The 19,077-nt window shown below is 45.2% G+C and overlaps 1 protein-coding gene across 2 annotated transcripts in view; it reads right to left on the bottom strand.

The window, feature by feature from the left end:
* KIF6 (kinesin family member 6) overlaps positions 1-19,077 on the bottom strand; it is a 485,408-nt gene that overhangs the window by 41,764 nt on the left and 424,567 nt on the right. For both annotated transcript variants that reach the window (XM_006148609.2, XM_006148610.2), the window contains one exon: positions 8,547-8,597. In XM_006148609.2, the coding sequence (XP_006148671.1) occupies positions 8,547-8,597 (51 nt within the window). The remainder of the gene's footprint in view (positions 1-8,546; positions 8,598-19,077) is intronic.

Genomic DNA, 19,077 nt, shown 5'->3' with positions numbered 1-19,077 from the left:
TCAAACACTACCTTAATGACAAAAGAATGAACAGAAGTTGTTTTGGTTGCATTGGGGTGGGAGCGGATTCCGGGGCCCTGCTGATTATCTTTACCCTCACCCTGTGGTCCTAAAGGGGCTGTCAGAGCGCCTCCACCCCACAGAGGTCACTTTGCAACCACTGAGGGTGGCCAGGTGATGCCGGGAGCCCCTTCAGTTTTAATTGTGAAATGCCTCATTTCATACACTGGGTTGTACAAGACACTCGGTGGAGTCTGGAGACTAAATGGACGATAGTCTGTTTTCTTTTTCTTTATTTCTCTCAAATATGTTGTCCCCAGGTGCAGAATTCCCAAAAGGATTTCAAGACTCAGTCTTAAACAATTCCACGTCAAATGAGAGAAAGTGGTGACGATAGTCAAGTTCTGTCTTTGAACAACCAGGATGCCACAAGAGGTCACTGTGGGAGTTCTGTGTGAGAAAAAGCACACCTCGCAGGACTGAACAAGAACAACGCAGTAAAATAGGGAGCCATCAGTTTGGGGGCCTCTCGATCCTCCTGAAGGCCCTGTAGGGATTCAGAGATGTTGCCACCTGAATTCCAGGGCGAGGTATGACACAGCAGATGGCTGGTAGCAATCTAGAGGCCCGTTAAGGCATCACAGCCACAATGGCCTGCTCTTTTTAAGAGAGATTTTTGCTATAATGCATGTGCGCTCACTAGAGAGACAGAGAGAGGCAGAAAGCAGGATATCAGCCCCGCAGGGGGGATAGCCATGCTGCAATCTCTTCCCTTTCCCTCTGTCAGGATCTTGGGCACACATACACATGCGCCTGGTGTGAGTTTAAAGCCACCAGGTCTGGGACTTGAACCACAGCTGACTACATGGAAGTCTAGCAGCTTAACCATACTCCATCTGCTGGTCCCGACACAGTGGCCTACTGTTGCGTGGCTGTTTTTATCTTTTTTTTTTTTTTTTTTTTTTTTTGTCAGAGGGCGCTTGTGCTCTGCAGAGGGACTGAGAGAGAGGGAGAAAGCAACCCCCGATGGGGTGTGGTGACACCACAATGACATCTCTTCCATTTCTCCATCCTCATGTGCATATGCGGCATGCGTGCACATGCATCCAGTGAGTTTCTCAAGCCCAGGGTTGGGACTTGAACTGCTTGGTAGGTCACGTGGGATCCCACTCCCTTAACCATTAGGCCAGCGCTGGCCTCGTGTGCAGCTTCTGTTCAGGAAATCTTTGCTCTTGTGGCCGTAAAAGGGAATGGGAGGGAGGGGGAAGGAGAAGCGGTGTCCACAAGCTAGCATTCGTGGGGGAATCTCCAACACTGTTTGGGACCCTCTAATCTTATGTTTGTGAATGTTTTCTTTTCTTTCATTTTAAAAGTTTATTTATTTCTTCCACGAGTGGGGAAGGCAGAGAGTCAGAGAGGCACTTCAGTCTGGGTCCTGACACCATGATCTACCCTCTAGCTTTGGTAAGGGCACACATGTGCCAGTGGACTCAGGGAGCTCTCTGGACGTGAACTGGTAACCTTCCCTTGTGGGTCTGTCTCACTCAGAGCAAAGCGTTTCACTGCCGTAGCCCTGTCTGGCTCAGCATTTTCTCTGTACTCATTAATCATGTTTGTATTGATCTTTTACAATAGTATATGAAACATACCTACAAGTAGAGGAAGTGGAATGTTCCAGTAGCTTATGTTTCCACAGAAGTTGGGCCAAAGAATAAAGTAGAGAAAGAGTAGTGCTTGCCTCTGGCACACGCCTCTTCAGGGAAGTGACACCCCGTCACAGAATGAGTAATCGATCACTTTACCCCCACAGAGCCAGGCCACACGGCATGGCGTGTCCTCAGTGTGAGACCCTTCAGAGCAGTCTCAGACCAGGCTACAGTAGGGTTACTCGGAGGCAGCCCGGAGAGTTTGTGGCCCTTCCCAGGCTTAGGCTAGAAATGTGTGCACCCAATGGAAAAGCCAGTGCAGGTGTGAGGTGAAAAGCCAGTGCAGGCTTGGGGTGGGGTCAGTGTGGGGGCGGAACAGATTATTTACTCATCGGTCAGTTACATAAGGCCAAGGAATATGATTTTGTGCCAGGGTGAGGGAGATTTCTTTTTTCCTAAAAGACCTCTTTGGTCAAGACTTCATTGCTCAAAACCGTTCCGTGGATCAACTGCCTATTAGACAAAAGCTTGGATTCAAGGCTTCCAATGAGCTACCAGCCTACCGACCTGCCCTTCTAGCCTTTCTTAACATTTTTTCTTTCTTTTTTTTTTTTGCTAAAGGGCATGCGTGCTTTCCAGAGAGAGTCAGAGAGAGAGAGAGGGAGAGGAGAAAACACCCTCTCATGGGGGATGGTCACACAACAATCCCTTCTCCTCCATTTCTTCCTCTTTTTGGGATTTTGGGCACATACATGCCATGCCAAGCATGCATTGCAAGCTGCCGGGTCCAGACCTCGAACCAAATGATTGTCTGTGTGGTGTCCATCTGTTCTAACCACTAGACTACAGAGCTGGCCCAGCCCCTATTTCAAATCAACTCTCTCAAGTCATTCTCTACAATATACATATACACACACATACACACATACACCACACACAACATACACACATATACATAATATAACACATTTAAGGGAATCTTTAAAAAGTTCATTGAAAAATACCTATTATGAAAATACTATGCATAGATTTCAAAATATTTTTGCACCTAAATAAACTTACATTTTAATTCTATTTTTCCATAAAATTTTTGGAGTCCCCTTATATATACCAAACACACCAACACACATCACATGCGCATGTCCACAGACACAATATACCCCCACCCCATACACCACATACTTTATATGGTACATAGACACAACACAATACACACACACCCCGACTTCTCCCCATTCTTGTCTGTGGTTCTAAATTCTGCCTGTTCTTCAAGACTTGGACCAGGCCTATGGCACTGGTGACAATCCCTAGGGGCCACTCCTGGTAAAGTCCCAAAGCTCTGATGTCCCATCACGCTCACCTTACACATTTAGCATGCTGCTTGGTAATGTGATGTATCTTTTAAAAGGTAACCACAGGCTACCTTTAGGGTTTTGACTGCAAACTGAACGAGATTCAGTCCCTGATCAACTATCGCTCAGAAGAGCTATCTGAGGGGCCATCGCCCCCATCCTGGGGCTGGCTTCTCCATTTTCTTTCTGTTCTGTGCACCCATCAGAAAGCAGAGTACCTGGATCATATTATCTTGGCCGCTCCCATAAACGCTTTCAGAGTTATGCTTTAATGTCAGGCCTCTAACTTTTATAGAGGGTCGATACAAGAATCAGCTGGTTGAACAACATTTCAGTATCTTTTGTAAAACTGCAGTTGAAGACATCGTTCACTGTGTCACTCAGTGTCCTTTATACAAGGATCCACACGATAAATTCTGGCTTGTGCTTAGTTCCAGGAAGAAATTCTATTTCTGCAGATAAATTAGTTAGCATGCTTCCTGCTGTCACAAAGTGAAAACTACATAACTCTGGGTGCTTCTCTTTTTTTGCTTAACGGCTAGAGAAGAGCAAGCCAAATTTATCGCCTGTGTGTTGTAATTTGCTCGGCCGTGGGGTCCAAGAGCACTTATTCCTTCCACGTCTTTTAAATGGACTTATTTTATTTTATGTTCAAATGTCTCATTGTGCTTTTGCAAGATGTGTGAGTCTGGAAGTCATCTGGGGAAGCATTCACTTGGCCATCGATTTGGCCTGTTTACTGCTCGTGCTGGCTGCTAGGGATACCAAGATGAATTCGACTGCACCCAGCTTTCTAGGAGCTGACATTTGAGCGTGGAGAATAGCTAGGGAAATAAACAGTTCCAAAGCAAGGCCAGTGCTCTCACAGAGCTGCGTGAGGCTGGAGGAAGAGCAGGATGTGGAGAAGGGGAGAGAGCAGAAGTTAGTATGGAGGAAGTCAAGGTCGAGTTGGTTTTGTGCCTACAGTAGGAAAAGTATGTGAATGGAAGAATGGAAGTATCTGAATCTGCTACTTAAAAAAGAAGCTATCTTTTCACGCATATGTCCCTTCATCCTGTGAGGGAAGAAACTGAATCGAGGTCCCCCTGCAGACTCTATATGTCCACCAAGTGCCAAGGGCAGTATTGCGTGGTGGCTGGGACCCGGCCTCTGGAACCAGGCTGGCTGGCTTTGCATCCCGAGCTTAGCAAAGTTAGGCAATTTACCTACCCCTCTGGGACATAACCGGGAAGTGGGGATTAGAGTATCTACCTCGTCTGGATGTTGGGAACATTACAGGAGAAAATGCTCCTGGAGAACTTAAAATCATGACTGGCACATGGTAAAGGCACCCAAGCCAGGCCTACGGGTTAGTTTCATCTGCAGTATCCACAGTCCTGCATGCCGTTTAGGGCTGAGAGCGCAACGGCGTGGTTAAAACACACAACTGAACTCGGCAAAGCACTCTCCACCAAGCTAGCCGAATCCAGTTACATGACTATCATTTCCAAACGGTACTCTAATTTAAAAATAACATTGTTTTTATTGTTTCCTGCAACTGTGGAGGGGGTAAGCCTTCCACCTAATCCATCAGTAACTTACACTTGTTGATGATGTTCTCAGATGGGTTCACTGGTGTTTTTCTTAAGACAATCCTCCCTTCTCTCAGATTTAGGAGAAGGCTGTCACATTTAGGAGGCTCACAGGGCCCTGTGCTTCTCCGACCTCATTTATATCTTCGTTAATTTCCCTGACCACTGATTTTCAAAATAGCTGTACCCACGGGAGGGGTACCTTTCTATATGCCAGTGGTGTGGTGGTGAAGTATGATAGCTGCTCTCTGAAAATCAAGTCCTGATTTATATTTGCCAATTTCCTTAGTGTAAATTTCCTACCTATAGCTGCCTTCAGGCTACCAGTGTAATGTCATTATTATGGACATGAGGCATCAGGTGGCGTGTCATGTAAGGCACTGGATTCCCACATGGCTGACCACCTTTTGAAAACTGGACCGGTGGCTTGAAAATCACAACGGGCACGTGTCTGTGCGTGCCCAAATGCCAAGAGGAGAATGGAGGAGAAGGGATTGTGCTGTGGCCATGCCCCCTGGGGGGTGATTTCTCACTTTCCCTCTCTCTGGTGAGCACATGCATCCTATGACCAAACACGAAAGAAAAATGGACTTAGGAAGAGATGCACAGTGGCACGCTATCATGCATGTCTTCCACTATTCAGATACAGTGGATATAAATAATTTCAAGAGCATAGATAATAAGAAAGTATATTAGAAAGTGATGAATTTTTGATATCTGTTACCTGTGTTTTCTTTATGTGTTTAACTATATGCTTATATAATTTTAATAACAGTTTTGTTTGACAATGGCTTCCAAATTTCCTGAAATGTTAACAACTGGTTTTTGTGACAATGGAATGAGCTGGTTCCAGTACACCCCTGGGTATGGCTTCCTATAATCAATTAAGGATCTCTTCTGAAGCTTGCCTCTTTCATCACCACTAAATCATTGTCCCTTTGGAACTGGGATTGCCTTTTTCTTTCTTTCTTTCTTTTTTTTTTTTTAAAAAAGCTGTTTCTTCCATGAAAGAGAGAGACAGAGAAAAAGAGAGACAGGCATCCCCAACCAGATCTTCTTGCTCTGATCCACCCTGAGCCTCAGCCAGCCCAGATCACCGGCATGTGTGTGTGCATTTGGCATGTACAAGGAGGCCTGAGGATGCAAGTCCAGGACCTTCCCGCGTGGGTTCAGTTGTGTAACTGCTGTGCCTCTGCCTGCCTACTGGATTGCATTTAAACAAATTCAGGCACATGTCTACATAGGCACACAGACACACGGTCATATGCAAAATACCCGAGAAAACCTCTCCTACTCAGACTCACTTCTGATCTTCGCCACCCCCTACCCCATCCCCAGAACACATGTAAATGCACTTACGCTCTCATGAAAACTTAGAAACATATAGCCAAAAGAAAGAAATAGTAACAGAGAGAATACGTACAGTGGAGGGTGAAAGTAAAGAGGAGAAGCAGACAAAGGAAACAAACCAAAGTGTGGAAGGGAGGACAAGACGAAGAAAAAAAAAAAAAAACAAAGAAATGGGAAGGGGCATATCAGAGTTAGGCACCGCGCTACTCCTACATCTGAAGCCAAGTGGCCGAACATCAGGAAATCCAAGTAGGCTGCATGGCTTCTACCCTTACTGGAGCCCTGCGTCCTAGCTGGCAGCCCAGTGCAGGCCTGTAGGGAGGGCAAAGGCAGGAGAAGGCTCTGTCAACAGCCTGTTGTGTTGAGAGGTATCTCTCTAGGAGAGAATTCCCACCTGAAACGTGGTCACCTGGGACACATAGCTTTGGTGGTTCCAACTCTCCATCAGACGACCTCCTAAGGAGCTTGGATGACAACATGGCATTTAATCACAAATTGGCAGCTGGGAGATGTTAACACTTTTCCTCTAATTGGCATAGTATGCTTTTAAAATAAATAGGTATTTCAAATGCTCTTAATTAGACTTCCAGCCAAAGAGCTTTCTGTTTGAAGTTTGCTGATTACTTCAAGCAAAGCTGGGCCCTGTTGAACCTGACACCTGCTGTCATTCTGAAGCGTGCTCCCAGGGAGATGAGCAGGGGAAATAAGATACAAGCCTGTGATCAAAACATGCAGCAGTTCTCCAAAGGCCCAGGGAGGGCCTACCCACCTGGATGGACCACCTTGAGGAGGCTGAGGACTGGGGAGCAGAGTGGGTAGAACTCCTCTTACCCTCAAAGCCCTGCAAACAGCTTTCTAGGCCCAAGATGAGAATGGGCCCCGAGGTTGAGCGGTATTTTTCACATCATTGTTTCTACTGAGTCATGAAGGCTGGAGAAGAGACCAGATGTTTCCGGGCTAGGGGGGCAGCCCTTGGGAATGACTCCACACCCACTGGCCTGCCCAGGGTAGCAAGGAACAGGACTCAGAGGCCTAGAAGGTCATCTTGCTAGTTTGGGATATTATGCTTTTAAAATAAAGGTCATCCTGTCTTTCTGAGCCAGGCATAGCGAGTTAGGGCTCTGGGACAGCCCTGGCTCTTTGGTGAAGACGCTTAGCACAGGCTAAGCTTCCGGTGTGGGCCCAAGTCTCTGGCAAGGAGAGGGCGGGTTACCTGACCCTTCAGGCTCAGGGCCAAGAACAAGAAGCTCTGCACACCAGTCAGCTTAGGTCTCCTTGCTCTATGTTTTTTATGTAGTCTTTAGCTATTTTATATTATCATTATTATTACCCAAACTGAACAACTAACTCTCCTAATAGTCCTAGTTACTAGGGTCAAACGCATGATCCTTATGACTTTGGGGGCTTTCCTCTATTTCCCTAACACTGGCCCTGGGTGCTGGATTTCTCCCATTACAGGTTATTTCAGAGCTTGGGCCATTTCAAGTGTTGCCCCTTGTTTGGAATATCTGAATTTCTTCTTAAATCAAAGGTCTATAAGTGGTTGGTACCAGTCTTCCTGGTAGCTACACTCTTCTCCCAGGTGACATCATTGGGTCCCATATCGAGAGGGGGCATTTTCTGCAGGTGGCCATTTCTTAATGGATACCAAGGGCCTCTTAGAATAGGAGTAGACTGGTTTAGTACTTGCATTTTTAATGTATGAAGTGAGTCAGCCATTGCGTGGGCAGTAAACATCATGAGCGCTAAGAGCACCAAGTTTGCACTCACAGAGAACTAGGTTCAAATTTCTGTTTCAACACTCACTAGCCACGTGACCTTGGGCAAGTTTATGAATCTCCTTCATTTGATAAATGTACTTATCTCTTGGGGCTATTGCGAGGATGATTTAAGACAGGAGACACAAAATTGTGCATCGAAGTGGGTCAGTTAATGATCACTGCCTCCATGACTGTTAGGATTGCTTAGAAATGGCTGTAGAGGGACCAGCTGTTGGTGTAATGGCTATGTCGCTGGACTCCCATGCAGTCAACTGTGGTTTGAGTCCTCGACCTGGTGGCTTAAACTCATGCCAGGCGCATGTGCATGCGTGCCCAAGATCCTGAGAGGAGAATGGAGGAGAAGGGATTGCGGTGTGGCTATCCCCCACCAGGGGATGATTTCTCCCTTTCTGTCTCTGTCTCTCTGTCGAGTGCATGTGACCTACAGCATAAACCTCTCAAAAAAAAAAAAAAAAAAAAAAAAAAGAAAGATAAAGAAAGAAAGAAAGAAAAGAAAAAAGAAAAGAAAAAAGAAATGGCTCCAGAAAAGTCAGTCAGTCCCTGCAGAGCTGGGACACAGTGGGTGAATTTAGGCTGGGGTGTGGAGTGGAAAAGGTAAGGAGGATGAGGCAGCCACTGGAAGGGTGGGGTGCCAGGTGCTGACAGCGGGGAGCAAGTCCACAGGTTGGGGACAGCAGCCCCAAGGGGAGGAGCAGTCAAAGGAAGTGGCGGCAGTAGCAGCTGGGCTTTCCTCGGCTGGCCCGAGGGTTTCCAATGAAGCCAAAGGCTTTGGCTGGGCTCGGGTCTCCAGGACCAGGTCGGCTTATGTGACCTTCCCCTTCTTCCTTTCGACTGCTTTGTACTCACCGAGAGCAACCTGCTGAATGTGCCGCTGGGTGATTTCTTCCTTCAGGTGACCTGTTAAAGACACAACGGAAAGCCACCAGTGAGTTTCTGATGGGTTGAAGGAAGACCTTGCCTCAGGAGCACATGGCAACCTAAACTAAAATAATTATAATAATAATAAGGAGATAATCATAAGGACACAAGCAGGCACGGCTGAGCCTTTCTGTGCCCTGGCAAGTGCAGGAAGAGGAGGTCACCGGCACATCAGTGCAAATGTACCTTTCACCTTTGGCTTCAATCGTCTTAGGGCTCAGTTACCTTGGCCTGGCACTTAACACCTTCGCTAGCACCCTAATCTCTTAAATGCTTCTATCTTTTGATTTTTAATTAAGGGGAGGGCAGGATTTGGTCTTCTCATAACTTATAGAGCCACTTGTAAATTCACTCCTTTCTTTAAGCCATATGAAACTAAGTCAAATAAAAAATACGGTGTTTTAGTAGATAATAAGCTTATCAGTGAATGGTTTGGCATGTAACTGACACTATTCTAGGTTGCATTAATAAATGCATAGTGTGTAGATCAAGGGAGGTGATAGTTCCACTGTACTCTGTAGTAATGAGACCACAGCTTGTATTTTTTCTGAGAATTACTCTTTTTTTGGGGGAAGGGGAAGGTTTTTGCTATAGGGCTCATGCGCTCGCCAGAGAGACAGAAAGTGAGAAATCACCCCCAGAGGGGATGGCCACGCCACAATCCCTTCTCCTCCATTCTCCTCTCAGGATCTTGGGCATGCATGCACATGCGCCTGGAGTGAGTTTAAGTCACTGGGTCCAGGACTCAAACCATGGTCAACTACATGGGAGTCCAGCAACATAGCCATTATACCATCTGCTGGTCCCGAGAACTACTCTTAATAAGAAACTTTGGAAAAACAGGGACTATTCAGAAGATGGTAACTGGGATGGTGAGGGGTTTGAAATCATGCCACAAGAGAAATATCTGAGATGATCTGAGGTGTTCAGATGGGGGAGGGAAGACCGAGGGAGAAGAGAACGGAGATAGTGGCTGTCGGAATATCTGAGCATCGTCATACACAGGACAGATTTCTCTTTGTTCTACCACGGCGGGGAGAAGTCAAGTCCAGTGAAGGCGGACTCGGGGCTCACTATGAGGAAGAAACAGCTCACTGCGAGGACCGTCTCACAGTAGATTAAGCTGTCTCAGAATGGACTAAATCTTTGGCAAGCAGTGAGCCCCTTCCCGAAGTGCTCAAGCAGAAGCTGGGTGACCATCTGCTGGGTTATTAGAGGGAGAGTTCCTGCCTTCGTGGGATCTGGGATGCCGTGACTGGCAGGATTTCCCAGCTCTAAAACTGCACGATTCTGTGCTCGATGGGTGGGTGAAACAGAAGCCCTGGGGCCTGTTTATGCCCAAGGGCTCAGCACGCTTGTTAAAATGTCAGTGCTGTCTGTGTCACAAGTCCCATCTGGGGGATATGAGGAGGCCTCCGGGGGACTCTGAGAAAGCTGGGAAACTTCACTGCTCCCTTGTCTAACATATTTCTTTCCTCGCAAAGAGTGCTTCTTACAACTCCAGGCTACAGTTGAGCGGAGAATTCAAAAGATGAGGAGACGGTGAAGTGGTCACAGGAGATGGCTTTGGTCATGGAAAGTTCTAGGGCACTCCCAGAACGCCATGATTGGGAGAGATGGCAGAGGGCATTCAGTTCACCTTCACACCCTGTGCGGGACTCTCTTCTGCAGAACAAAATGGGCATTTTTTCCTCAGACTTGTATGTACCCACCCTGTTCCGCTGGCTAAGTAATACATAAGGAGTTACATGGCACTCGCGTCTGTGTCCCTGTCGCTCCCAGTTGTTGGGCCTGCTCTGTCTCTGGCTCAGCATAGGAGAGGATCCTCTTTCATTGGCAGTGAGAGCCCTTTACACACTGAAGATGCTACGGTTTCTCTCTGTGGTCTCTGGGTTAGACCTCACCAGTCCCTTGGTGATCCCCGGGAGATCACTGGCTTTAGATGCATTATCATCTTGGCTGAAGGCCTGGGGCACTTGTATGTCCACGTCTTGCCTTCCATGTGTCTCTACAGGATTATAGGGTTATGCGAAGAGAAAGCCAAGGCCTACTCAATCATTGCATCCTAGTTCCAAGTAGGGAAGGGTAGGGACTGTAGGAGGTATTGAGGGGGAGTTGGGGATACTTGGCCCGATGAGTACCGATGGACCTGGAACCAACAAGAAAATGACCTGACACCTGGGCCAGCCACAGCCACACATGGGCTTCCCCATTCTGTGTGATACGACCCTATTTTCTGTTATCGGGGGAGTGAAGAAGTTGGGAGCTGAAGGCTGGTGCTGGGCCGAGGCTGTTCTGCATAAAATGTTACTGAGTTGAATTTTTAAAAAGCATAGCATGTGCATGCTTCAAATAAAAAGAGATCTGCTGTGACAAATACAACATGCCATTTAGAGTAGGTTCTCCTGACAACATGAGAGCCCAAGGAACCTTGGTGCCCTGTCTGTTTCCTGGGTACCCAGCACAGCTATCCCAACTCCAGACCAGATCAGTACCAGTTACTGTCCCTGTTAGGAACCAGCTGTGCAGCAGGAGGTGAGCAGCAGGCCAGGTGGCGAAGCTTCGTCTTATCACAGCAGCTCCCCAGCGCTGCATAACCACCTGAGCTCCACCTGCTGTCAGATCCATAGGGGCACCAGATTCTCAGAAATGTGAACTCTATTATGAACCGTGCACAAGAGATCTGGGTTGCAAGTTCTCATAAACCATCCACCCCCAACCCCTGTCCATGGAAAAAACTGTTTTCTATGAAACTGGTCCCTGGCGCCAAAAAGGTTGGGGACTGCTGCCTTACACCACCGGCCTTTCACAAGCCTGAGCACTGCCTTCCTAGTGAAACCGGATCGCAACTTTCTCCTTTAGAGTACATTCCTTCTTGGAAAACCACCTCCCAGGCACTGAGCCTCCCCTGTAGGTAAAGAAGGTAAAGAGCCTCCCTGACAATGGGCCTTCCTGATCACATGCCTCCTGTCGACATGCTTCCTCGAGAGTCCTTCCCAACTCCATGCCTTGCCCATGGTAGGTGCTCACCCTAGCATGTACAACTTCCTCTGCTCTAATCAATGACCAGGCTCCCTTTCTCCAAACTCTAGGGAAGCCTTATTTTTATTTATTTATTTATTTTTGAATAACAGGATTAAGGATTCACCACAGCTCTTGGTTTGTGTAGAGCTTCATTTAAATAAAGAGGAAGATTTTGTAACTTGGACTGAGAGTTCTGCAAATCCCACAAATAAGAACACTCATTCTCAGAACAACCAGGCATTCTTCGGAGACAAAAGGAGGGCCTTTATTTTATTTTATTTATGTATTTTTTTGGAGTGGTTTTCGCTATAGGGCGCGTGTGCTTGCCAGAAAGACAGACACAGAGAGAAAGCGAGAAATCATCCCCCAGGGAGGGTGGCCATGCTGCAATCCCTTGTCCTCCATTCTCCTCTCGGGATCCTGGGCACGCATGCATACCCGCCCAGCATGAGTTTAAGCTACTGGGTCTGGTACTTGAACCTCAGTCGACTACATGGGAGTTCAGCAACATCCTCCTGTCGACATGCTTCCTCGAGAGTCCTTCCCAACTCCATGCCTTGCCCATGGTAGGTGCTCACCCTAGCATGTACAACTTCCTCTGCTCTAATCAATGACCAGGCTCCCTTTCTCCAAACTCTAGGGAAGCCTTATTTTTATTTATTTATTTATTTTTGAATAACAGGATTAAGGATTCACCACAGCTCTTGGTTTGTGTAGAGCTTCATTTAAATAAAGAGGAAGATTTTGTAACTTGGACTGAGAGTTCTGCAAATCCCACAAATAAGAACACTCATTCTCAGAACAACCAGGCATTCTTCGGAGACAAAAGGAGGGCCTTTATTTTATTTTATTTATGTATTTTTTTGGAGTGGTTTTCGCTATAGGGCGCGTGTGCTTGCCAGAAAGACAGACACAGAGAGAAAGCGAGAAATCATCCCCCAGGGAGGGTGGCCATGCTGCAATCCCTTGTCCTCCATTCTCCTCTCGGGATCCTGGGCACGCATGCATACCCGCCCAGCATGAGTTTAAGCTACTGGGTCTGGTACTTGAACCTCAGTCGACTACATGGGAGTTCAGCAACATAGCCATTATGCCAACTGCTGGTCCCAAGGAGGGCCTTTATAAAGATACATACTAATAGCGATACTTTCAAATGTGGTTACTGATCAGTTTTGGTGAATTGACTAATGTCTCCTCCTACATGGCAAATATTTTTGAGATTTCCCCAAACAAGTGTCCAAAAATAACCTCCTGACTGATAGCTAATTGCATTTTCGAACAGAGTCATTCTTCATGTGAAGATAAGAGTCTCTGTAATCTGCTGGATCTTGCAACTCCACAGGTTTTGGCAAAAGAAGGAGTTCAGGGGGATTGCAGAATTCACTCAGCATGCAGCTTGCTGTCATTACCCCAGTGATAAATTTGCTGGTTTTGGCCTGGGTTCTTGGACACATCCACATCCAGAGGTATGGAAAAGAGATGAAACGGAAACACAGAACTCCCAGCCTGAGGCAGGAGACAGCATGGGAGGGAAGCAGGGAGCCCAAACTGGGGTTGAAAACCAAAAGAGCAGAGGAGGGAGGGAAAGCTCTGCTTGTAGGAGAATGCTGGTAATTAGTAATTTTTCCTTCAGTAATTTACAACAGTCCATGTCAGAAACACCCGCCCTCCCTTTTTGATTCATTAAGTGATGGAGTGGGAGTGGCAGCAGGGGGCAGGGAGCCTACAACAACTTGGGAGAAAGCTCCAGAGATGTGTGACCTTATAAACAACCATGAGTAGGTTTGTGAAGGTGTTGTTCTCTACGGTGTATGGGTTCCCCGCTACCAAGTAGTTCACAGGAAAAGTATCATCATGCAGAAGGAAAACCAGTTTTTTTTTTTTTTTGATACTTTGCTATAGGGTGTATGCACTTGCCAGAAACAGAGAGAGAGAGAGAGAGAGAGAGAGAGAGAGAGAGAGAACGAACCCCCCAGGGAAGATGGTCATGCTACAATCCCTTCTCCTCCATTCTCCTCTCAGGATTTTGGACATGCACATGCATACGCATGTTCCCAGTGTGTTTTTTAAGCTGCCAGGTCCGGGACTGAAATCAAGCAGTTGGCCATTTGAGATCCAGCCACCTAAACCATCACACCACCTGCTGCCCCCCAAAACAAATTCAGTCTTTTAGATAAAATAATGTTCTTTAGGCTTTACATTTGATTCTGTATGTATGTTAGTTTGAGATCATTCTCCAGTGAAAGCTGCTTGGCTGGCCCAGTGCAAGCTCCTCACTTATGACTCTCCAGTATGGCTATCTGCAGGCTGCCCCTGCAATTCCCATGATGCCTTGCTCAAGATGTATTGTCACTATCAAGCAAAATATATTCGTGGCTCACTGATTATATGTTAAGTATGACGTTCCAAGTGCTTTGGAATACATAAACTCATAGAAGACTCTGTGCTAGCTTAAGAAAGTTAGTGTAACATGGAGACCAGAGAAGTGCTGAGGCTGGGCCCATGGCTGGCCCTGATTCTCCACCAGGGAAAGTTTGCTTTCATGCTGAGCCTGAGAGTGGCTCTTCAACAAAGCACTCTGGGCAGCTATAACTAGTCACCTGGAGTTGCACTTGGAAGAAGTATGCCACCTTGGTTATACTAGAAAATAAACACAAATTTAAAGGTAGAACTGAATTCGAATCCCTACTCATGTACTTCTTCATTAGATGGGGTACTTACATCACTAAGCCTCAATTTCATCATTTGAAAAATGAGAATACTGACTGCAATACTATCTACTTTACTATATCTCAATATTCTTGGGGGCAATAAGGAATAATGTACACACATTTAAGATGTTCCACATTAGTGTTAGGTATTAAGGCACTTCCAGCCATATTGAAAGGATATCGCGTAGTTAAGGTGGCAGGCCCTGAGGACTAAGTGGCTAAATGTCAAATCAATGGTAGAGATACATTTAGAGAGGTGGGAAAGATGGCATTAGGGAAGGCATCATTAGTAGAGGTAAGATTCAAGGAGATTCAGAAAAGAGCAAGGCTGTTAGGTGGGGTTGGAAAGGCCCTCTAGGTCAGGAGAACTGTTGGCAACAGTGCAGCCACCAGGGGTTCCTTGGTTTGGTGCAGGGGCAGGAAGGCGAGGCTTGAGTGAAGGAGTAGGACTGGGGGAGACCGGGTTGTATTCATACTGGAGTCTGGCATTCTAGGTAATTACTAAGTGATCTGGACCCAGGTAATATATATTCTTCTGCTTGACTATTCTACTGTAGTACCCTAGTACAATCAAAGTAAAATACACATAAGTAGTAAGATTAGGGTGTGGAGAGAATATATAGAATTGTTTCCTGCCTGAGGGGCCTCTTTGAAATGGAAAGTCTAGTTAGTGGTTCTGAATTCAGAGTGTTGCTTTCAGCTGTGACATGGGAAACCAGTTTTTTTCTGCTAACACAGAGGTTCCATGACAACCAAAAGGTTAGATCCCTAAAGGCTATTTGTAAGACTATAAAAATAATGGGCCTAGAATAAACTGTGTAATCCTTACATGGATTTCCAACAAACAGGAATATATCAGTCTTGTAAAGCCTTAACATCAGACATAGTCATCTTCTCTGTGCTAGTACATTTTTTTTTTTTGAGAGATTTTCACTATAGGGCATGTGCGTTGGCCAGATAGACAGAGAGAAACAGAGAGATAGAAAGCGAGAAATCACCCCCAGGGGGGATGGTCACGCCGCAATCCCTTCTCCTCCATTCTCCTCTCGGGATCTTGGGCACACACGCACACGCGCCCATGTGCTAGTACATTTTTCATTAGGCTTTATCCAAACGTGTTGGTATGCTTTGACAATCTGCTGGGGCAGGGACATCTTTTCCACCATAGCAATGGTGGATAGAATAAAAAGGAGACTGTCAGGAAGACAATGCTGGACTAGATTATAAGATATATTTCTGAAGACCAGAAGTAGGACAGAAATGCAAGATGGTGAGTGGAACCACAACCTTGAGGTTGCAAGGCTCTCGTTCCATAAGCGGGAAGGTGACCAAGCATACCATACAAAACAGGGGACAAGAGCCAGGCTCAGAGTGTGAAGCTGTGGGTGGGGGTGAGACTTCCTACCATCTAACCTACGAGTGAAAGGGAATTAGAAAATAAAAGTGCTTGAGATATTGGTTGGGGCTAATGTCCCACCCCACAGCAAGTCCAATGGGCAAGAAAGGTGCAAACTTGGCCTCTCTCCAAGGGTTAAGCCAAGCTGCTCACTGACTGTGATGGGATCTACCATACCCTCATAATGCCATAGAGAGTTACTCTGAACTACACTTGTTAGAGCTAGATCTGAATCAGGGTCTGCAGGGCCTGGCAGCTAGAGAAGGACAGGGACAAGGAGAAGAGAGTCAGATAAATAAATAAAACATGTTTCATTGAAGATGGGCCCACCAGGACCAGCAGTTAGTGTAATGGCTATGCCGTCAAACTCCCATGGAGTCGACCACGGTTTGAGTCCTGGACCCGGTAGCTTAAACTCACACTGGGCACATGTGCGTGCGTGCCCAAGATCCCAAGGGAATGGAGGAGAAGGGATTGCGGCACGGCCATCCTCCCGGGGGTGATTTCTCGCTTTCTATCTCTCTGACTCTGTCTTTCTGGCAAGCGCACGTGCCCTATAACAAAAACCTCTCAAAAAAAAAAAAAAAAAAAAAAAAGGACGGGCCCAGCCATCCACATACCAAAATACATGAATGCTAAAAAAAAGTAAAGAAAAGTAATAAATAGTTGAAATGTGAATTCGTTATAGATGATACTAATTTTCTGAACATGCAGATAAATACATTAATTGATGCAGAAGCACAGAATGTTGAGTTAATCTTCCTCTTCAGTTAAGGCATACCATCCTCATCAGCCTGGGTAAAGCCTCTGCTGTATATCTGTATGTAAGTATTTATATACATGTGTATGTGTGCGTGTACAGATGCATTTTTATCCTTATGCTCCATGCCCTAGTCTCATTCTCCTTTTCTTCTAGCAGACAACCATTCTAATTGGTTTGATGTATATGTTTTTATCCTATGAGTTCTTAAAATTTGTGTTAAACTTTCCTGTGTAATTTCTAAAATATGAAAGTAATATTGTGCTATAAATTTTATCCTGTTTTTTACTTATTTGTCTATACTATTTTTCTTTTAAGTTTTTTTGTCATAGGGTGTGTGTGCTTGCCAGAGATAGAGAGACAGTGAGAGAGAAAGTGCGAAATCACCCCCTGGGGGGATGACCACATCACAATCCCTTTTCCACCATTCTCCTCTTGGGACTTTGGAGACACACACACACACACACACTCACACACACACACTCACACACATACAGAGCGTGATTTTCAAGCCTCTGGGTTGCAGTTGCAGTTGACCAAGTGAGAATCCAGTCTTAACTACTACGCCACCTGCTAGCCTGTCAATACTCTGTTTTTGATATCTACTCATTTTGTTGTATGTGCTACATTCATTCCATAGTGCATGCCCCTACAATTTATTTTCATTTCCCAGTGGTTGAACAAATTGCTTGCCCTGTATTCCCACTATTAGCAGTGCTGTGATGAAAATCCTTAGACATGTGGTTTTGTGCAACTGAGAAGACCCCTTTACTGCGTCTCAATAGATCTGTACACCTAACCCGAGGACTGCTTTCCATGATGACTGTGCCAGTCTACACTCCTAAGACAAAGACCTAAAGCATGTCGAGGATATAGGATAAAGAGATGAATGGAAACGTATATTTTCTTTAAAAAGAATGAGAATGCAACTAACAGGTATAAATGAAATAAGAGTAGATGGTTAGGAAGAATATTTGTAGTCATTAAACAACAATGGGGTCAGCAGGTGGCATGGTGGTTGAGGCACTGGACTCCCATGTGTCCGACTGGTTTGAGTCCTGGGCCTGGTGGCTTGCTTTTTCAATTTTTCTCTCTCTGTCTATCTCTCTCTGGTGAGCATGTATACCTGTAGCAAATTTTAAAAAAAATTATAACTAAAATTAAATAAATTCTTTTAAAAATACAATGACAAAAACAATAGGAAGAATGAAGGAAGGAGCCCTAGGCTAGGTCTATTTCATAAATGAATTAATGAACTGGAAGGTACTATGGAATAACTCACCCCAAACATAGCATAGAAAGCAAAAGAGACAAAAATGGGAAAGAACAGTTAAACATTGTAGAGATTGGGAAATTTCATCACTTGTCTAATAAGAATCTAGAAGAAAGGAATGAAGGTAATCATAAAAAAGCAATTATTTAAAGAAGTAGTTATTGAGGTTTTCCAAAATTGGAGAAAATCATAAACCTTTGGGTTGAAAGTGCACTCTGGCATGGATGACTGTGGTCTGAGTCCTGGACTTGGTGGCTTGCTTCCTCTCTCTCTCTCTTTGCTGAGCTCATGTACTCTATAGACAATTAAAGTAATAATAATAATAATAAGTAAATTAAAGTAAAAATGATGATGATGATGATTATTCTACAAAGGAAGTGCACTTTGCATATTGAGCAGGATAAATCCACTCTTTGACATACAGTGAAACTACAGAACTTCAGGGAAAAGAACCACTATTAACATTTTCCAGAGGACCTACTAAGGAATAACTTCAATGACAGCCTACTCCTCAACAAGAGATTCTGGGTGATAATAGAGGCAAATAACTGTCACCTGGAGTTTTATTTCTATTCAAACTATCATTCATAGTGAGGGCACAATTAAGACATTATCAGTCAGAAGAGGACAAGGAGAATTTACCACCCACAGGCCCTCCCTCTCTAAAAGAATTCAACTGAGAGGTGGCCAAACATGAACATTAAGTGCATGGACTCTGGAACCAGGCTCCCCGGGCTTGCATCACATCAGGGTCACTTACTGTGCAACTCTGGGCAAGTGACTGAATGTCAACGTGCCTCGGTTTCCTCATCCGCAAAATGGGGCTAACCAGAGTATCCACTTGAGGACTGAATTAGGTCACATGTGTAAAGTGCTTAGAAGAGTGCCTGGCATGTAATAAGAACTATAAAGTGTAAACATCGTTATCAGGATCAGCAAGAAGAAAAATAAACACAGAGAAAGATGTGGCCAAAGAGAAACAATGGTGAGTATAAAATATGAATGCAGAATTTAGCTCCTGACTGTAAAACAACTCTGTGTGCATGTGTGTTCATGTATGTTCTTGCACATATACATGAATGTATAGGATCAATGGCTTCTCAGAAGCCTCCCTAGCATCTCCTCATATCTACAAAGCTGTTATGATGGGTTATTGATGGTGGGAGAGGGGTAGATAGGAGAGGTGCGAGTCAAACATGACTCAAAAAAAGCCATTGAACTTTTCTTAAAAAATAAATATTTTATCTTTAAAATAATTCTCTATTTAATTTTATTTATTATTATTATTTCACCAG

This window comes from Tupaia chinensis, unplaced genomic scaffold (assembly GCF_000334495.1).
Source record: "Tupaia chinensis unplaced genomic scaffold, TupChi_1.0 Scaffold000238_1, whole genome shotgun sequence".
Lineage (NCBI taxonomy): Eukaryota > Metazoa > Chordata > Mammalia > Scandentia > Tupaiidae > Tupaia > Tupaia belangeri.
The sequence above is the reverse complement of the archived record's forward strand: the minus strand, read 5'-3'. Positions and strand labels throughout refer to the sequence as shown.